Source organism: Capsaspora owczarzaki (genome assembly GCF_000151315.2).
Source record: "Capsaspora owczarzaki ATCC 30864 unplaced genomic scaffold supercont2.17, whole genome shotgun sequence".
Classification (NCBI taxonomy): domain Eukaryota; class Filasterea; order Ministeriida; family Capsasporidae; genus Capsaspora; species Capsaspora owczarzaki.
Genome location: NW_011887308.1, coordinates 201,692 through 217,202, shown reverse-complemented (window position 1 = coordinate 217,202; position 15,511 = coordinate 201,692). Strand labels below are relative to the sequence as shown.

The 15,511-nt window shown below is 53.9% G+C and overlaps 5 protein-coding genes across 5 annotated transcripts; 2 read left to right on the top strand and 3 right to left on the bottom strand.

Annotated features, from left to right (window-relative positions):
• Positions 1-686: 686 nt before the first annotated feature.
• CAOG_08030 (hypothetical protein) lies at positions 687-2,049 on the top strand. Its single transcript, XM_004342582.2, has 2 exons — positions 687-993; positions 1,695-2,049. Exons 1-2 carry the CDS (start codon positions 730-732, stop codon positions 1,866-1,868), a joined length of 438 nt encoding a protein of 145 aa, XP_004342631.1. The 5' UTR covers positions 687-729; the 3' UTR covers positions 1,869-2,049.
• CAOG_08029 (hypothetical protein) lies at positions 1,967-3,695 on the bottom strand. The gene is made up of 2 exons (XM_004342581.2): positions 2,239-3,695; positions 1,967-2,158 (listed from the first exon to the last, which is right to left on the bottom strand). The coding sequence occupies exons 1-2, from the start codon at positions 3,670-3,672 to the stop codon at positions 2,069-2,071; spliced, it is 1,524 nt and encodes a 507-aa protein (XP_004342630.1). The 5' UTR covers positions 3,673-3,695; the 3' UTR covers positions 1,967-2,068.
• Positions 3,696-3,963: 268 nt separating this feature from the next.
• CAOG_08028 (serine/threonine protein kinase) lies at positions 3,964-5,934 on the top strand. The gene is made up of 5 exons (XM_004342580.2): positions 3,964-4,100; positions 4,508-4,742; positions 4,910-5,365; positions 5,473-5,600; positions 5,723-5,934. Exons 1-5 carry the CDS (start codon positions 4,009-4,011, stop codon positions 5,832-5,834), a joined length of 1,023 nt encoding a protein of 340 aa, XP_004342629.1. The 5' UTR covers positions 3,964-4,008; the 3' UTR covers positions 5,835-5,934.
• CAOG_08027 (histidinol-phosphate aminotransferase) lies at positions 5,871-7,985 on the bottom strand. The gene is made up of 6 exons (XM_004342579.2): positions 7,847-7,985; positions 7,465-7,591; positions 7,192-7,274; positions 6,898-7,019; positions 6,565-6,815; positions 5,871-6,447 (listed from the first exon to the last, which is right to left on the bottom strand). Exons 1-6 carry the CDS (start codon positions 7,941-7,943, stop codon positions 6,012-6,014), a joined length of 1,116 nt encoding a protein of 371 aa, XP_004342628.1. The 5' UTR covers positions 7,944-7,985; the 3' UTR covers positions 5,871-6,011.
• Positions 7,986-7,992: 7 nt separating this feature from the next.
• CAOG_08026 (WD40 repeat-containing protein) lies at positions 7,993-15,279 on the bottom strand (the record flags this gene model as incomplete). The annotated part of the gene is made up of 10 exons (XM_004342578.2): positions 7,993-8,464; positions 8,575-8,706; positions 8,800-8,886; positions 8,990-9,114; positions 9,252-11,225; positions 11,322-11,432; positions 11,511-11,696; positions 11,774-11,849; positions 11,943-12,801; positions 12,998-15,279. Coding segments are annotated over 10 exons (6,034 nt in total), but the record flags the coding sequence as incomplete, so codon positions are not given.
• Positions 15,280-15,511: the final 232 nt, after the last annotated feature.

The window sequence follows — 15,511 nt, the reverse complement described above, 5'->3', positions numbered from 1 at the left end:
CTGCTTGTCCGTACCAATCAACCCACTACAAATTGATGCAAAATATAGTTTCAAGTCAAATTAATAGTGAATAAATGTCCGTGCGTGTATTGGAAACGACACCAAGCAGATGTAAATTTGAGCGAATTTGTCGGAGCTGGCGAAGTGACAATCGCCCATCAAGACACAGCTGTCACCTCTCATGTATACTCGCATGTGCTTTGTCTAACATTTACATGCGTTCATTGGTGAAAATTCAGTGTTTTGTGTTCCACGCGTGATCAATCTAAACTTTTGGTCGTCTGACTATGGTTTGTTTCCTTTTGCACAAAAGCTCGCTTCGAAGGGCTCGATTTTCGCCAAATCTCTTTCGCCCTTCTCCCAAGCTGTGAGACTCCGCGGTCCCAAGGATCGAATCATTAAACTAATGACCAGACAATGTCGCTTGATTGATACCGAACGCGCAATCGCAACCGTCCGAAAAGCGTCCAAATCCGCGCGAAAACGCAAAATCCTCACGAACAACCACCGGTTCCCTTCGTTGGGCGGACGAACGCGACTCGGGTCCCAACACAAATACACAAAACGAATCATTCAAGTCCGTTTTGTACAACTGGAGGTTCAAAAGTGCCGCAGGGTGCTTGAAAACACCCACCGACCAAAGCCGTTACTGTCTTCTAACTAATTTTCTCCATCTTTTGATACCCAGTCCTTTTTTTTTTTTTTTTTTGTTTCCTTTACAACAAAGTGATGTTTGCTCGCCGTTTCGCTCCGTTGGCCGTCCGCGCTGCTGTTGCCTCGTCCTCGCGGGGATTCACGTCGTCCGCTGCCGCTGCTGCTGCGCTGCGACCACGGCTGACGATCGCTGCCAGCTCCCCAGTCACTGTTCAGAAGAGCGTTGCCACCGTCGCAATGCGAATGTACAGCGCTGGCGGCCATGCGCTCACACAGGACGAGGTCGAGAAGCGCGTCCTCGACGTCCTCAAGAACTTTGACAAGGTCGACGCCTCCAAGGTCAAGCTCCAGCTCACCATCACCAAACCACCACGCTCACCACCACACAACAGCACAAACACTGGCAGGTGCAGCCACAGACCGAGGCCCCTTCGTGGCGATCTCTTTCCGCCCTTCCTGTGCTGCGTGCACTGGAGTCGGCGATCTCTCGCTTTTTTTTTTTCTTCTTTCGTTCGCTTATCGAGTCCGTTGTCGACGCAACGTTGAGGATGAGTTGAACATGCGACTTGTGACGGTGGTGGTGATGAAGAGCGAAACGTGACTGCGGCACAACATCAGCAACAGCAGCGATGATGGGAGCGACCAACAAAAAAAAAAAAAAAAAAAAAGTTATCGCAATGGTCTTCCCATACAAAAAAAAAAAAAAAAAAGCAAAAAAAAAAAAAAAAGCCAAGACGCTCTTTGTGACCCTTTAGAACGGGGGGACTTTGACCTCTTGGATTTGCCTTGCCATGGAACAATGACAATGGCAACGACAAAGCAGAAAGGGATCTGGTTGGGATGCTGGACGACCTTCTTGTATCTGAGGAACACAGCGTATCAATGTGCTGTTCTCTCGCACTGTGTGTGGCCTCGTTTGCTTCGAACGGACAGTTCATGCATCAATCATGCATCAATCATGCGTGCGCCATTCATCACTGACTTTGTACATTGCAACTGGATGTTGTTGTTGCCCTCCTTCTTTGGCTCACGCTCGGCAGGTCACCATTAGCTCCACCTTTGCCTCGCTCGGCTTGGACAGCCTCGACGCCGTCGACATTGTCATGGCATTCGAGGACGAGTTTGGCGTTGACATTCCCGACGCTGATGCCGAGAAGATCCTTGGCCCCAAGGACGCTGTCACTTATCTCCTTGCCCAGAAGGGTGGCCACTAAAAAAGCGCAACTCTTTGGTTTTTTGTTTTGGTTGACTCACAGGGCCCCTCGCATGTTGCCTTTTTGTCAATTCATACACGCCACTTTTGTCTTTTGAATCATCTCAAATTCTGGATTGTATTGTTGTTTGTTGATGTCAAAAAGCAGCTGATGGACAACACAACACTTCTTTGAAACACCAGTTCGTCTTCAACACTTGATCACACGCCTCGCTGCGACAATGCCACCATTTGCTCGTACGTCATTGACTTGCGATGGCTTGTCCATACCTCGCACCAGTACACCAGATACTAGAGAGAGAGAGAGAGAGACGGGCAGTACCAAGTGAGCGGCGAAAACAACGAAAAAACTTCAACAAAAGATTTCATACCTGAAACGGGTGGAAGGAATCGTAGTGTCGCTTGCCGGCAACTTCAACGAGCTTGGCATCCTTGTCCCGACACCCATGAAAGTCCCGAAAGTGCTTGACGAAAACGGTATCGACCGGCAAGTGCGTAAAAACCCCAAGACAAGTCATGATGGTGGCGCATGCGTACGGTCCAATGCCCCGAAACTGCTGAACGCGTTTCTTAATCAGATCAATGTCGGCATTTGAGTTTACGAGCTTCTCGATGGACGAAAGAGTGCTTGGATTGTTTACAATCGCTTCCGCCAGCTGTAGAATGCTTTCGGCACGGTAGCCCACCCTACACTGCTCCTTGAGTCCTTCCAGACCGAGGTTGAGCACTTCCAATGGCGTGGGAAAGGAGTACACCACTTCGGGTGTTGCGGGGTCGTACTCTATCGACGCGGCGAGGTTTGCCGCTTTTGCGTTGCGTTTGGCCGACTTGCGGTCGGATTGTGCAGGTGTGGTTGCTGCTCCTGTTGTTGTTGTTGTTGTTGTTGCTGCTGCTGATGCTGCTGCTGCTGCTGCCGCCGCTGAATCAGCCTGAACCATGACACTGTCGGGACCGAGTGGCGAGTCGGTTGTTGTCAAAACACCCCAATTCCAACTTGCCGGGAGTTCAATGCGCTGGCCTGCCGTTTCGCACAGCCGCTCGTTCATCTTGCGCGTGCCACCCCAAACCACGTTGGTCGAAGTGATGGTCTTGACGAAATCCTCAAATAGCGTGGGCGACCGAAACACTCGGCCAAATCCCAAATGAAACGCTGCCGGGAAGAGATTGTGAAACGGGCGCGTGTCGAGATCGAGGCGCAGCATTCGCGCAATCTGCCCGACAATCACGTCAACATCCGATGCACTATGCAGGGGCGGATGGCAGAGGCACTCGACCCTTGGAAGCGGATCACCAGCGTCATCAGTGCCCAATTGCTGCCACATGCGCACGACCACCGCCACGCCGTCGCCGCGGTGGAAGGTGCGCTGAAAGTATCCGTCAATGCCATCGGGCATGCGTGAGTCTCGCGCATCGAGTTCCGGCTCATCTGCATCGCGGTCGAGGCGAATCTTCTTGCGTGTCATGACCGGCAAGTCGCCCGAATCCGAGCGACTTTCAGCGTGCTTGGCCATCGCAACCCACTTGTTCGGGTGAATGCGTGAAAATCCACACGAGTCGATTGCGCTGTACAGCTTGAACGAGCGGTCGTTCGGGACTGGGATGGAAAACCGGGTTACTGGTGCGAAATGTCCCAATTGCTCGGATTGATCGGTCTCGGTGAGCTTGTTCGGGCGTCTCCTTGTACCTGCCGCACGAGGCGCAGCAATGGAAGTAGTAATAGTAACAGTTGAGACTGAGATGGAATTCTTGGTGGACTTGCTTGAGGTTGCGCGCGGCAACGATTGGCGACTGCGCGTCAAACTCATCGCTCAGAATCTGGGTCAGATCAACAAAAAGTAGACTACGCCAACAAAAACTTGAATCTGTCATACTGTACAGTATCATACTGTACATGGGATTTTTGCTGTTCACCCTTGAGCATTGCATTCACCGACAAACAGACAGAGCTGGCTGTGATTCAAAAGCTCGATTCGAGCCTTCGAGCCTTCTTCGTGGTGCTTGTCAATTGCTCCACTGTGTGTCAATTCTCGATACAGCACGCCATGCAATACCATACATTCTTGGCTTCTGAGCTAAACTCTCAGCTCAGCTCAGTCATTCTCAGCAGTTTGCTCAGTTTCAAGCAGCCACAACAACTCGTCATGGGCGCTGTCCTGTCGCTTTGCCTCGGCAGTGGCGAAACGGTTGTCATCAACAAGCACACCTTGACCATCAAACAAGTTCTCGGCGAAGGGTAAACAACAACCACAGCGAGCTGAGCTCACTTCCCAATGCAAAGCTCAATGCACAGAAGCTGCAAAAAGTCACACCTCTGCGCCGACCCGGTGCCAATCCAGCAACAAAGTCAACCCATGGGACACATTAGCCGCATCCGAGCGGTCGAGGTGGGGCTGCGGGGGCACAACTGAGAGCGGCTGGAGAACCCAAACAAAAGGGCCAAATGGCAACCGAGTCGACGCCGGGTTGGAGCTCCACTCGGCGGCCGAGGCAAAGCACCTTCTGAAGACTCACAACGAGCGATATTGCTAAACTATGAGCTGGGGTCTGGAGGGGAGGAGGTGTTGGTTTTGGAGGTTGTTTGGGTTGAAACTCACTTTTTGTATTGATTTCCATTGACTTACTCCCCGTATGCGTGAACAGAGGCTTTAGCGTCGTGTACTTGGCAGAGGACAACTTGACATCGCGGTTGTATGCACTCAAGCGAATGACCTGCCACGACGACGAGCAACAGCGCGATTCCATGCGCGAAGTCGAGCTCTATCGCATGTTTGACCACGAAAACCTGATGCGCGTCGTCGACTCGGCCATTCTGCCGTCGCGAACAAACCCAAACTCTCACGTCAAGGACCTATACGTCATGCTGCCGTACTATCCGGTACGTGGTGATTCTCGAAACGTCAAGCGTAACGTTGTTTTGTTTTGTTTTGTGTTTGCGCAATTTCTGAAATTCTCACTCTGGGGTCGTTTTTGGGGCAATCCCATATCCTCGAAACAAAACAACAACCGCTCCTTTGCCTGTGTTGCTTGCATGCTTGTTGACAGCGCGGCACGCTGCAAGATCGCATCGAAGCCGTCAAGGCGCACGGCTCGCAGTTCTCCGAGCGCGAAATCCTCTCCGTCTTCCGTGGGATTTGCCTCGGCGTCAAGGCGCTGCATCAATACACACCGCCGATGCGAAACAACCGCATGCCGTACGCGCATCGTGACCTGAAGCCTGGTAACGTGCTGCTCGCAGACCACGCGGAATCGGGCGCTCCGTTCGCTCGCAGCGCCTCCGCCTCCGTGCCCGCCGGGATGGCTGACACACCGCTCGATCGTCTGACCCCAATCCTGATGGACTTTGGCTCTATGGCACCCGCGCGCGTCAAAATCACCTCGCGTCTCGAAGCGCTCCAGCTGCAAGATCTTGCTGCTGAAAAGTGCACAATGCCGTACCGTGCGCCCGAGTTGTTTGATGTTCCCAGTGACACGACCATTGACGAGCGTGTGGATATTTGGGTGAGTTGGTCGTGGTCGTTCTTGTCATCATGTTCGTTTGCTTGTTTTTTTCTTTCTCTCCAAAGTTGGCTTGCTCACTCACAAAATGTATCATCATCGTCCTGCAGGCGTTGGGCTGCATTCTGTATTCGCTAATGTACCTGCAATCTCCGTTCGAGTCTGCGGCAAACGAACAAGGCGGCAGTATTGCTTTGGCTGTCATTTCTGGCCGTGTGAACTTTTTGCCGCAGTTCAAGTAAGCATGCGGTTGAAAAGTTGGTGATTCGGTTTACCTTTTTTTGGTTGTTCTTCTCACATCAAATCTTTCCTTGCTTCTTTCCTTGCTTCTTTCCTTGCTATCTTCATCCGATTTAACAGTCACTCGGCGTCGTTGCAAAATCTGGTCAAGTTCATGCTCGTTGTCTCACACGAGGCTCGACCCCACATCGATCAAGTGATTGAAGAGATTGATGCAATCAGCTCGCGTTAGTCACCACAGCAGTATGGTGTTGTAGGTTTTGCGTGGTACATGAGTATGGTGGTTTTTATTTTGCTGTGAATAAGGAAATACACTACATTTTGATTGGCAATGGAAGGGATGTATTTCTGAAGCGCTGGCCACAAATCACCTTCCAAAACATAACATGATAGCACACCCACTCCCCTTCTACTTGGCAGCCATCTCGGGACTGGCAGCGAGTGCAGAAACCTGTCGAAGGAGCTCTTGGTTCTCAGAGGGCGATCCAACAGTCACGCGCAGACAGTTCTTGCAGTGAATCTCGTTTCCGCGGAAGCGCACGACAACACCGCTGTCCGCCATCTTCTTGTACAGGGCATAGGCATCGACGGAGGGTGTAAAGCGGACAAGCAAGAAGTTCGAGTCCGAAGGGAAGACGTGCGCCACTTGCGGCATGGCTTTGAATTCCTTCTCGAGCAAGGCTCGCTGTTCCAGCAAGACGGCGACATTCGAGCGCATTTGGGCCAAGCCCTGCTGTGACACTGCCTGGACGCCGACCTGCGACGTGAGTTGGTTGATGTTGTAAGGCGCCTTAAACTTGTTCATGATGGCAGTGAGTTCGGCAGACGCAAAGGCCATGCCAAGACTGTTTTGAACAGTGGTTGGGAGAAGGGGGTGGAGGGGGGGGGGACAACGGATAAGACGTGAGTGGAAAGATCAAAAGACAGCAAAACCGCCAGCATGAATTTTGACCGGTGCATACCGGACACCGGCCAGACCGAACGACTTGGAGAAGGTCTGCATAATGACAAGGTTGGGGTAGCTGGCAAGGAGGTGGGCGAGCGAGCCTTGAGTCGTAAAGTCGACGTACGCTTCGTCGAGCACGACCACTCCACGCAATGCAGGGTGATCGAGAACCTTGATAATGTCAGCCGTGGCCAGCAGATTGCCCGTGGGGTTGTTGGGTGAGCACAAAAAGACGATCTTGGTCTCGGGAGTGATGGCCTTGAGGGTCTGTTTCGAACAGGAATGGTGAGTGCCGTCGAACAACAAAAATCGTGTGTTTGCAATAATTCAGCATCTCGGCGCCGGCTACCTCTTCGACGTTAATCTGGAAATCGGGCGTGAGCGGCACACTTTGGATCTTGACATCGTTCATGTTGGCAACGACCTTGTACATGCCGTACGTTGGCGGGGTGATCAGCAGTGCGTCCTTTCCTGTAAAGTTGTCGACGAGATGGAAAAAAGAAAAGAGGAGCACAGCAGCAAAAAAAAAAAAAAAAAAAAAAAAAAAAAAAAAAAAAAAAAAAATTGAGCCTTGTTTTTCCTTGAACATTGCACCATCCACAAAAGGGCCAATGTTGTGACAAGCAGCAGATCGGCGTCGTACCGGGAACACAGAAGATGCGGACAAGCGTGTCGATCGCCTCGTCCGAGCCAACGCCCAGGAAGATTTGGTCTGGCTGAATCGACCTAATCGACAACCACATCGCCAACAACCATTCGACATGAATCACGGATGTGAAACACAAGTGAGTTGTAAGGCTTTTCACATGTCTGCAGTGCTGCCGCTATTTCTGCTCAGGGTCTTTGACAGCGGTTTTCGAATCCAGTTTGGATGCAACAAAGCCGGCTCCTTCTGGATGTGCGATGGTTGACCCACCTGAATGCAGCAATGTCGCGCTTCATCTCGACTTGGTACGGGCTCGGGTACCGCGTGAGCTCGTCGTCGTCGCCTTTCTTGACCACAGCAGCGCCAATGCTGTTCTCATTGGCGTCCAGCAAGATGCCTGCAACCCCCCTCCCCGCAAAACACAGCACAGACGTCAGATCAAGCAAAGTGCCTCCAATCGTGAGGATGGTCAATGTTGAGGGTGGTGGTGATATCACTGCACCGAGCTGGAATCAAAGGAACAAAAAGGCTCCGCTCCGTTACCACGATCACAGTCCCGCTGATCACGCCGTTCCACACGCTCAGTCGCAAGTTTGTTGGGGGAATTCGAGCACAAGTCAGATCAGTGGTTGGCGCGGGGGGGGGGGTTTACCTTGGTCGTAGTCGTCGCGGGCACAGCGGTAGGGATCGAGCGAGTAGACGTTTGTGCGGACGATCGCGCGGAGGTCAAAGTCAGGGCGTTTGGACATTTGTGTGTGTGTGGATGAATGGATGGGTGGAAAAACAAGGAGTGATGGCTGTAAATGGAACTGGTGTCATTTATGACAAGACGGGGGAGGGGGAAAGAGACATTCACAATTGAAGAAATGGAGATACACAGACGCCGCAGAGTGTGGCTTCAAACACACAGACACCCGGTGCACAAAGACAAACACAAAAAGAATAAAAAAGAACGTCGAAAAAAAGGTATCAAAAGATCAATGGTTGTCAAAAGAGACAGGGAGAAAGAGGGGAAGATCAAGTGCAAGCGCAAATCACACAACAATAACAATGACCAGCCCAGCGGAGTTACACCTTGCTGCGTGCATCCATCGCATAGACGGAGACGAGCGAATCGGTCGAACCGGCAGCCAGCATGACTTTGTGCGGATGGAACGCCAGCGAGCTGACAGGCCCGATACGCTGTCCGAGGAAACCTTCGTGGTAACGAACGGCACTCAACGTGGTGCCTGCAGTGTTGAAAATCCTGATGAATTGATTTTGCGAGCCACTACAAGAAGGAAGAGGAAAAAAATGCGCACACAGGTGAGAAAAAAAAAAAGAAGGTGAGAATGAAACATCACAAAAGCGGCAAGTGACTTGCAAGTGCTTCAAACTTACGATGCAAGCACAGGGGCGTTGTCGTGCATGGCAAAAGCAGTCATTGTTCCCTGGTGCGCATCCAGAGATTTGACAGGCGCGACGAGATCGTCGCCAAACCGAATGTCCGAAATTTTAATGTCGCCCAAAACACTGAAAGCGAGCGAGTTTGAAACACGAGCGTGAGCAACCGCAGCTCCATCCATGCAAAAGCACGACACAAGCACGACACATGTCGAATCATACCTGCCAGAAACAAGCTCGCGCGAATTGTTGCGCTGAAGCATGACGCTCACAACCCAAGCACGATGGTGCATGAGCGTTTCAACAAGCCTATGCGATGAAGAAGCAAGCAATGCGGTGACACGAACAGGTAAGCATAGAAGCAAAAATGAAAAAAAAAGGAGCGCATCAACAATGCCATCTCCACCCTTACGCGTGCTCTCGGCGCGTGTCGTAGATACGAATGGTGCCATCTGCAAAGCCAGCATAAAGAATGGCCGGATCGAACGGGTCGTGCGTCATGGACGTAACGCAGACGCCAGACTGAGTGAGCATAGCCTGTTAGAAGCAAAGTCAATTCAAACAACCAAACAACCAAACAACCAAACAACCAAACAACCAAACAAATCAAAAAAAAAAAAGTTAGTAAACTCTCTTCTCCTGTCACTCCGCTGCTTGACATTGCCTGAACATACCCGCTCGCAAAGCTCGGTCTCCACGTTCCACGTCTTGATCACGGATGAATCGCCCGCGGTGAAAAGAATGCCATTCCGGCTTTCCCAATCCGTGATTAAGCCAGAGCCCCGGTTGGAGCGCAGAACCTCGGTGAGCGGACGCCATGCCGAGGCGAGCTCTTCGTGGTGCTCTTCCGGTGCATTCCGCCACAATCGAACAGCGCCATCGTCGGATCCGACCAGCAACAGCGGCGACTCGGACTCGTTGATCACTTTGAGACTGGTGATTCGACTGGTTGCAAGATTGCCGTTCGGGAACTGGTTGATACGCGTGCCCTTGGCCCAGTTCCAGATGCTGACCACGTTGCGCGAGTCGGCGACCGCGAGATACGGATCGTACGGATAGAACAGGAGGGAGCTGGTTGCTGCGTCGTTGTCACGCACAAAGATCTGTCCATCAAGCTTTCGCGTTGCCGCGACGAGATGCTCACGGCGCGCTTCGTAGCGGTAGCGCACATTCTTGCGAGCCTGGTTGATCTTTTCTTGGAACGTCGCACTCGTCGGGTCGTCCTCGGGGCACGGCTTCATGAAAGGCTCCGAGAAACGTTGGTAGCACCACTCAAAGAACGTAGACACGAGCGGCATGCCATTGGTTTCGGCTGCAGAAGCAACGTGGGAAGAGCGACCGGCGGCGTCGACAGAAGACTGCTGACTGGCCTGGCTGGCCATGCTGGCCTGGCTGACCTGGCTCGTTTGGCTCGCCTGGCTGGTTTGGCGCTGGAAGGCCATCTGCATTGGCGCTGCATTGGGTGCCATTGTCGAACCGCCCGCGTACGTCGCTCCAGCAGCATTGGCATTTGCGCCAGTAGCTGGAGCGGCAGGGTTGCTGGCAAACACGCCTTGGCCACGTTGAGCAGAGCCAGGGGCAACGCGCTGCAGTGTCGGGGTCTGCGGCTGGCCTTGCTGTGGCGGAGGAAGGCTGGTAACAGTGGCGGAAGGAATGCCTCCTCCTAGGCGGTTGCTGCTTGAGCTGCGGACAAGCGGCGACGAGGTGTTTGCCGGCGCAGCATACCCGCTCGATGACGATGCCGCCGCCGCCAACGGAGATGGAGCTGCATTCAACGTCCCGGCAAGTGCGTGGTGACGCTTGTTTGCTGATGCAGGCGTGGAAGGGAGCCGCGTGAGCTCGGGAGCGGGAACGACCAGCTGAATGTTGATCGAGTCAACGACAAATTGGGCCAAGGTCGCAACATCAAAGTAAGGATCAAAGCTCAAGTTGAGCAAGGCAGTCCATACGTTGGGATAAATCCACGCAGAGCCATGCAGCATGGAGGTGGGTCGCGGCGTCATCTTGCCCGTGCGACCACCGCTGTTGTGATCGTCGTACGAGTTGTCAGGGCTGGCGCTGCTGCTGAATGCCATGTCGGCCATGCGTGACCTGTCCTCGTCCAGGTGCTCGAGAGCAGCAGCGCGGAACTTGGACTCAAACTGCAAGACCAGCTTGGAGAACGCAATCACAATTTCCTTGCGAACCAGCGGACTGGCGTCACCGCAAATGCCGAGCAAGGCGCGCGCGATCGAATGCTCAATGTTGATGACTTGATCCGTGCGGTCGACAGTGCAAAAGAACGTGCCGAGAGCAAACACGGCCGCGGCGCGGACTTCCACCACAGAGTCGTGCAGCAGGTTGCAAATCTTGGCCGTCGCGTTGTCGCGAACACCATACCAGCGTGCAGGATCAAAGTTTTGCCACGCCTTGCCAATGCACAAGCAAGCCCACTGGCGCAAAAGCGGATCAGGCTCGTCCAGCTGGTCGAGACAGAGGGGCAGCACGGCGCTGTTCATGCAGGCCTCCTGGCCCACGCGGAAGTTGTCGCAAATCACCGACAAGACAAACGCAGCCATTGATCGCTGTTCCGAGGGGCATGTAGGATCGGCGAGCAGGTTGACAAAAAAGCGGTGGTTGTCGTCCTTAAGCAGGTCGGCTTGACAAGACTGCAGTTAAAAATCAGCAAAATGGCAAGATGGAAGTGAGAACCTAAACAAAAACAAATCTCCCGCCTAAAACAAGCAGAGGTCTGAGTTTCGTACGCGATCAACGGCAAGAACCTTGGCCCAAATGAACACGAGGACTGCGTGAAGCTCCACGGACGGCGACAAGATGAGTTTGAGCAAATACGGGAAGATGCCTACAGAGAGCGCCTAAATCCGAAAAGAAAAGGATCATGGTTAGCGGTGCGCTTCAATAAAAGCGTAAAACAGTAATGTGAGATGCTGTACCATATTGACCGCCCACGGTCCCAGATCAATGAAACGACCCAGAAGCTCCAACGCACGCAGTCGATGCAGCTGACTCAGCAGCACCTGCAAAACAACAGGAAGTTGTTCTGGAGGCTTTCGAGACTCGGAGCCCATGTCGAGCCAGACTTCGAAGGCTGTCAGTTGCTCGGCAAAGAAAGGCGAGTGCTGAAATGCAAGAGGAGTGAGTGCAAAAAAAACTCCATAGCAAGGATTCCAGTCGAGGAGCAAAAAAGCTACCATACCTGATACTCGGCAGTGCCGGCGCGAATCTTGGGAAGCTGTGAGACGCAAATATCGACCGCAAGATCCCAGGCCGCCCTGTCCAAAATTGACAGACAAAGTGTGTTGGGTGCAAAAAAATGTCTCCAAGGAAAAAGCAACGAAATGCAAGACAGAATAAGCAAACGTTACCACATTGGATGCTGATGGGTGGAGGGCAGGCGAGGGGAGGAAACGGGATTGCAGCTGACAGACTTCATGATGCGCTCGGCGAGAATAAAGTTGCGGAACAAGCTGGCAACGAGCAAATCCTGACGGAAGAGTCGTTGGAAGACATCGCAAGGAAGCGTGTTCCAGGCAATGGTGTCGGTGACGGTCGTGAAAATCCAGTTCAATTCGCCCAGAGGGGAGCGACGATCTGTCAGCTTGCCGGGAATTTCATCAATCATTTCGAGCGTGACACCTTGCACCAGACGCCTGCTTTTTTGGAAAAACCAGCGCAGGGCTACCTGCATTGGCGTGGTCAAGCACGAGGTGAAGAGGTCTGCGGGCAAATCTGGGTTCATTGGGAGCGTTTCTGTCGGACCGCAAGCCGCCAGTTGGATGCAATCTCGCAAGGGGGTGATGGCAGGAGCGCCTTCGGTGGGTTGCGCGGCAGCGCGCTCGATTTGGCTCTCGCGTTGACTGACAAACTGGTTGAACGTCTCAACAATCAAGCCGGCAGACGAGCAGTCGTACACGAAAATGGAAGGACTGCCGACCCAGTTTTGAAGCTCGTGGAGGGACAGTGGAATGTACTGCGTGTAGTTTTTGTTGAACACCCACAGCTCGCCGTTGGGAGTGGGTCGCGGGACGCCGTGGCCGTTGAAGTGAAACAGCACGCGGTCGTCCTTGGCATTTCTACGCAGACTGGTGCACAGGCGCTTGATATCGTCCACGGTGGGGTCGAGTGAGGGCTTGTAGCGCGCCTTGTTTTGCCAACGCGAGTACTGCTGCTCCAGCCGCAGACCAATTTGTTCGAGGGCGCGCTGCGGCGGGACGGAGAACGGATCTGCGGGTAGGGGGACAAAACATAAAGGGGGAAGCAGGATGGGATCCGTGTGAGTGAGTCATCCAAGCCAAGAAAAAAAAACAAACAAAGGGAATGAGTAGAACCACTCAATCCACCACAAACACAAGCGAAAAAAAACAAACAAACAAAAAAAAAACACAAGCAAACAAAAACACAACCTTCTTTCGGAACTCACCCATCCAGCATTCGAGACGTGCGCACGGAGACGTCTTGACAATGTCCGGGGGATCGACACCAATGTTCAAGCAAAGCACTAGCGCGACACACACTGTCTTCATACGGTCGCGAGTCCGCCACGCAGCCGGGAGCCGGATGGCACCATCGGGCAGGCCATTGTTGCGATGGCGAGGCTCGCAAAAGTGCAAATCGAGAAGCAGCCCAGACAAGTCTGTGCCGTTTTGCTGCAGCCCAGGAACATCGTCCGGGTCGGGCGAAAAGTACTTTTCGACAGCCACAGACCCTGTTGCGGCGTTCTCGGAAAAGGCCTGGGATGAGGGATTGGTCTGGGATTGAGACTGCGATTGGGATTGTTGCTGCTGTTGCTGCGCCTGGGAGGTCTGTTGCTGCTGTGCTTGCTGCAACGGTGGCTGCGAGCCAGCATTGCGCCCGGCGCTGGCAGGAGACAGTCCGCGAACGGGCGTGCCAGGGACGGCGAGCCCTGGGGTGAACGGCGCCGAGACTGCTGCTCGGCCAGCTACAGATTGGACATTAACAACACCGTTGCTCGAAGCAGCGGGGAGCGGGGTGGCAGGATTTGCTGCATCTGGAGCGATCGTGGCGCGTCGGAGCTTTGCAGCGCGGGTGATGCCTGGGGAGATTGCGCCAAGGCCTTGCTGCAAGGAGCTGACGAAAGCAGGATGAATGGGTCGTGGCACGTACGTGAAGCGCAGCTGCAGAGGTTGCTCGGTGCTGCTCGGTGTCGTGAGCAGTGGCAGACCGCCTGGCCCCGTCGGAGGCGGGTGTCCGGACGGCGTCGAGAGTTGCATTTGCAGTTGCTGCAGAGCCTGCAGTTCAAGCTGCTGTTGGAGCAGTACTTGCGCACTCATTGCTGACGGAGGACCTCCTGCAGACGGTGTTGGCGGCGCACCAGCGCGTTGTCCATGCTGGAGCGTTGTGTGCCCCTGAATTTGACCTTGGGCGTGAATCTGACCTTGAGCCTGAAGCTGACCTTGAGCCTGAAGCTGACCTTGACCTTGGGCATGAACTTGGGAGTGTGCTTGAGCGGCTCGCGTTTGCTGGTAGTGCTCTGCTTGGAGTTGAGCCTGGAGCAGATTGGCTTGAGGAGGTTGTTGCAGCTGTGGTTGTTGGTATGGATGATTCAGCTGCTGAGCCGACGTTTGCTGCTGAAGTTGTTGTTGTTGTTGCTGTTGCTGTTGCTGTTGCTGGTGATGATGTTGCTGCAGCTGCGGCTGGGTCGTGTGAGGCTGCTGGCGTTGAGCGACGGCTGCAGCTGCATTGGCGTTGCTGCTGCCTCTGCTGGTCGCGTTGTCGGGGACCGCCGATGCGCTCGCCGGGCCAGTCGGTTTGGCAAACTGCTGCTGCTGATGCAACGTCGCCTGCGTGATGAGCAGCTGGGTGGTCGGTCGCCCTCGCCTCTGCTGTGCTTGAGCTTGAGCTTGAGCTTGTGCTTGGTAGGCCTGCTGCTGGTCTGCCTGACTCGCGACTCCACCGCCGCCGCCAGTCTGTTGCTGTTGTTGCTGTTGCTGTTGTTGCTGCTGTTGCTGCTGGAGCTGAGTGCGGTGGTTGAACTGCTGGTATTGCTGGAACTGCTGGAACTGCTGCTGCTGCTGCTGCTGCTGCTGTTGTTGTTGGAGTTGTTGTTGTTGCTGTTGCTGTTGCAGTTGCTGCAGTTGCTGCGTCTGCTGCTGAAGTTGCTGGGCTGGCAGCGTCTGTCGCGGGGCAACCACAAGCGACGTTGTCGGCCGCGTCGCCCGCACTGGAGCAAGCTGCTGGTGATGACCGCTCTCAGCCTGCTGACTCTGGGTCTGCTGGAGCTGCCCTGATGACGACGATGATGCTGATGGTGGTGGTGGGGCGGCTGCGGCGGCTGGCGTCGTGTTGTTGGTGGACTGGCTGGGCTGCTGCTGGTACTGCTGCTGCTGCTGCTGCTGGTACTGCTGACCATGCCCACCACCACCATGCTGACTCTGATTCTGATGCTGACTCAGATGCTGCTGGTGTTGCTGCTGCTGGTGTTGCTGCTGCTGCTGCTGCTGCTGCTGCTGCTGGCTCTGGTGCCGCTCGCGTTGCTGCAGCTGGTACTGATGGAGCTGCTGCTGCGCCGCCTGCTGCTGAGCGGTCGGAGTTGCGCCTGCGACCAATGTCGATGTCGATGTCGATGTTGCTGGAGCTGCGACAGGTGGGCCTGCAGTGGTCGAAGCCAGAACGGACGCGACCGCAGCCGCAGCCGCGTTCGTGAGCGACGATGCAGAGTCTGTCGATGAATCCGATGACATTCAATGGCGACTGAGCCTCAATGAATGCATATGCATTGAAAGGGGTGAACACAGGGCAGAAAGAGGAAATAAAAACCCCTCTCAATAGAATGGTAGTCGACGGAGTTGTTGATCAGAATTGCAGAGGGAGCTGCTTTTTCCATTCATTCTCACAAAACTGTCTTGCTGCACAAGAATGGTCCTGTTACGACCTTACCCGGAACTTAACCTAGAATCACTACTGAAGCGTACGA

Excerpts from the sequence above, each read along its gene's own strand:
- CAOG_08027 (XM_004342579.2), bottom strand. The coding sequence starts at position 7,943 with ATGTCCAAACGCCCTGACTTTGACCTCCGCGCGATCGTCCGCACAAAC. Across the intron at positions 7,020-7,191 it reads CCGCATCTTCTGTGTTCCCG|GAAAGGACGCACTGCTGATC; the intron begins GTACGACGCCGA and ends ACAACTTTACAG. Across the intron at positions 6,816-6,897 it reads TCCAGATTAACGTCGAAGAG|ACCCTCAAGGCCATCACTCC; the intron begins GTAGCCGGCGCC and ends TGTTCGAAACAG.
- CAOG_08030 (XM_004342582.2), top strand. The coding sequence starts at position 730 with ATGTTTGCTCGCCGTTTCGCTCCGTTGGCCGTCCGCGCTGCTGTTGCC. Across the intron at positions 994-1,694 it reads ACAAGGTCGACGCCTCCAAG|GTCACCATTAGCTCCACCTT; the intron begins GTCAAGCTCCAG and ends CACGCTCGGCAG.
- CAOG_08029 (XM_004342581.2), bottom strand. The coding sequence starts at position 3,672 with ATGAGTTTGACGCGCAGTCGCCAATCGTTGCCGCGCGCAACCTCAAGC. Across the intron at positions 2,159-2,238 it reads ATTCCTTCCACCCGTTTCAG|TATCTGGTGTACTGGTGCGA; the intron begins GTATGAAATCTT and ends CTCTCTCTCTAG.
- CAOG_08028 (XM_004342580.2), top strand. The coding sequence starts at position 4,009 with ATGGGCGCTGTCCTGTCGCTTTGCCTCGGCAGTGGCGAAACGGTTGTC. Across the intron at positions 4,743-4,909 it reads TCATGCTGCCGTACTATCCG|CGCGGCACGCTGCAAGATCG; the intron begins GTACGTGGTGAT and ends GCTTGTTGACAG. Across the intron at positions 5,366-5,472 it reads ACGAGCGTGTGGATATTTGG|GCGTTGGGCTGCATTCTGTA; the intron begins GTGAGTTGGTCG and ends ATCGTCCTGCAG.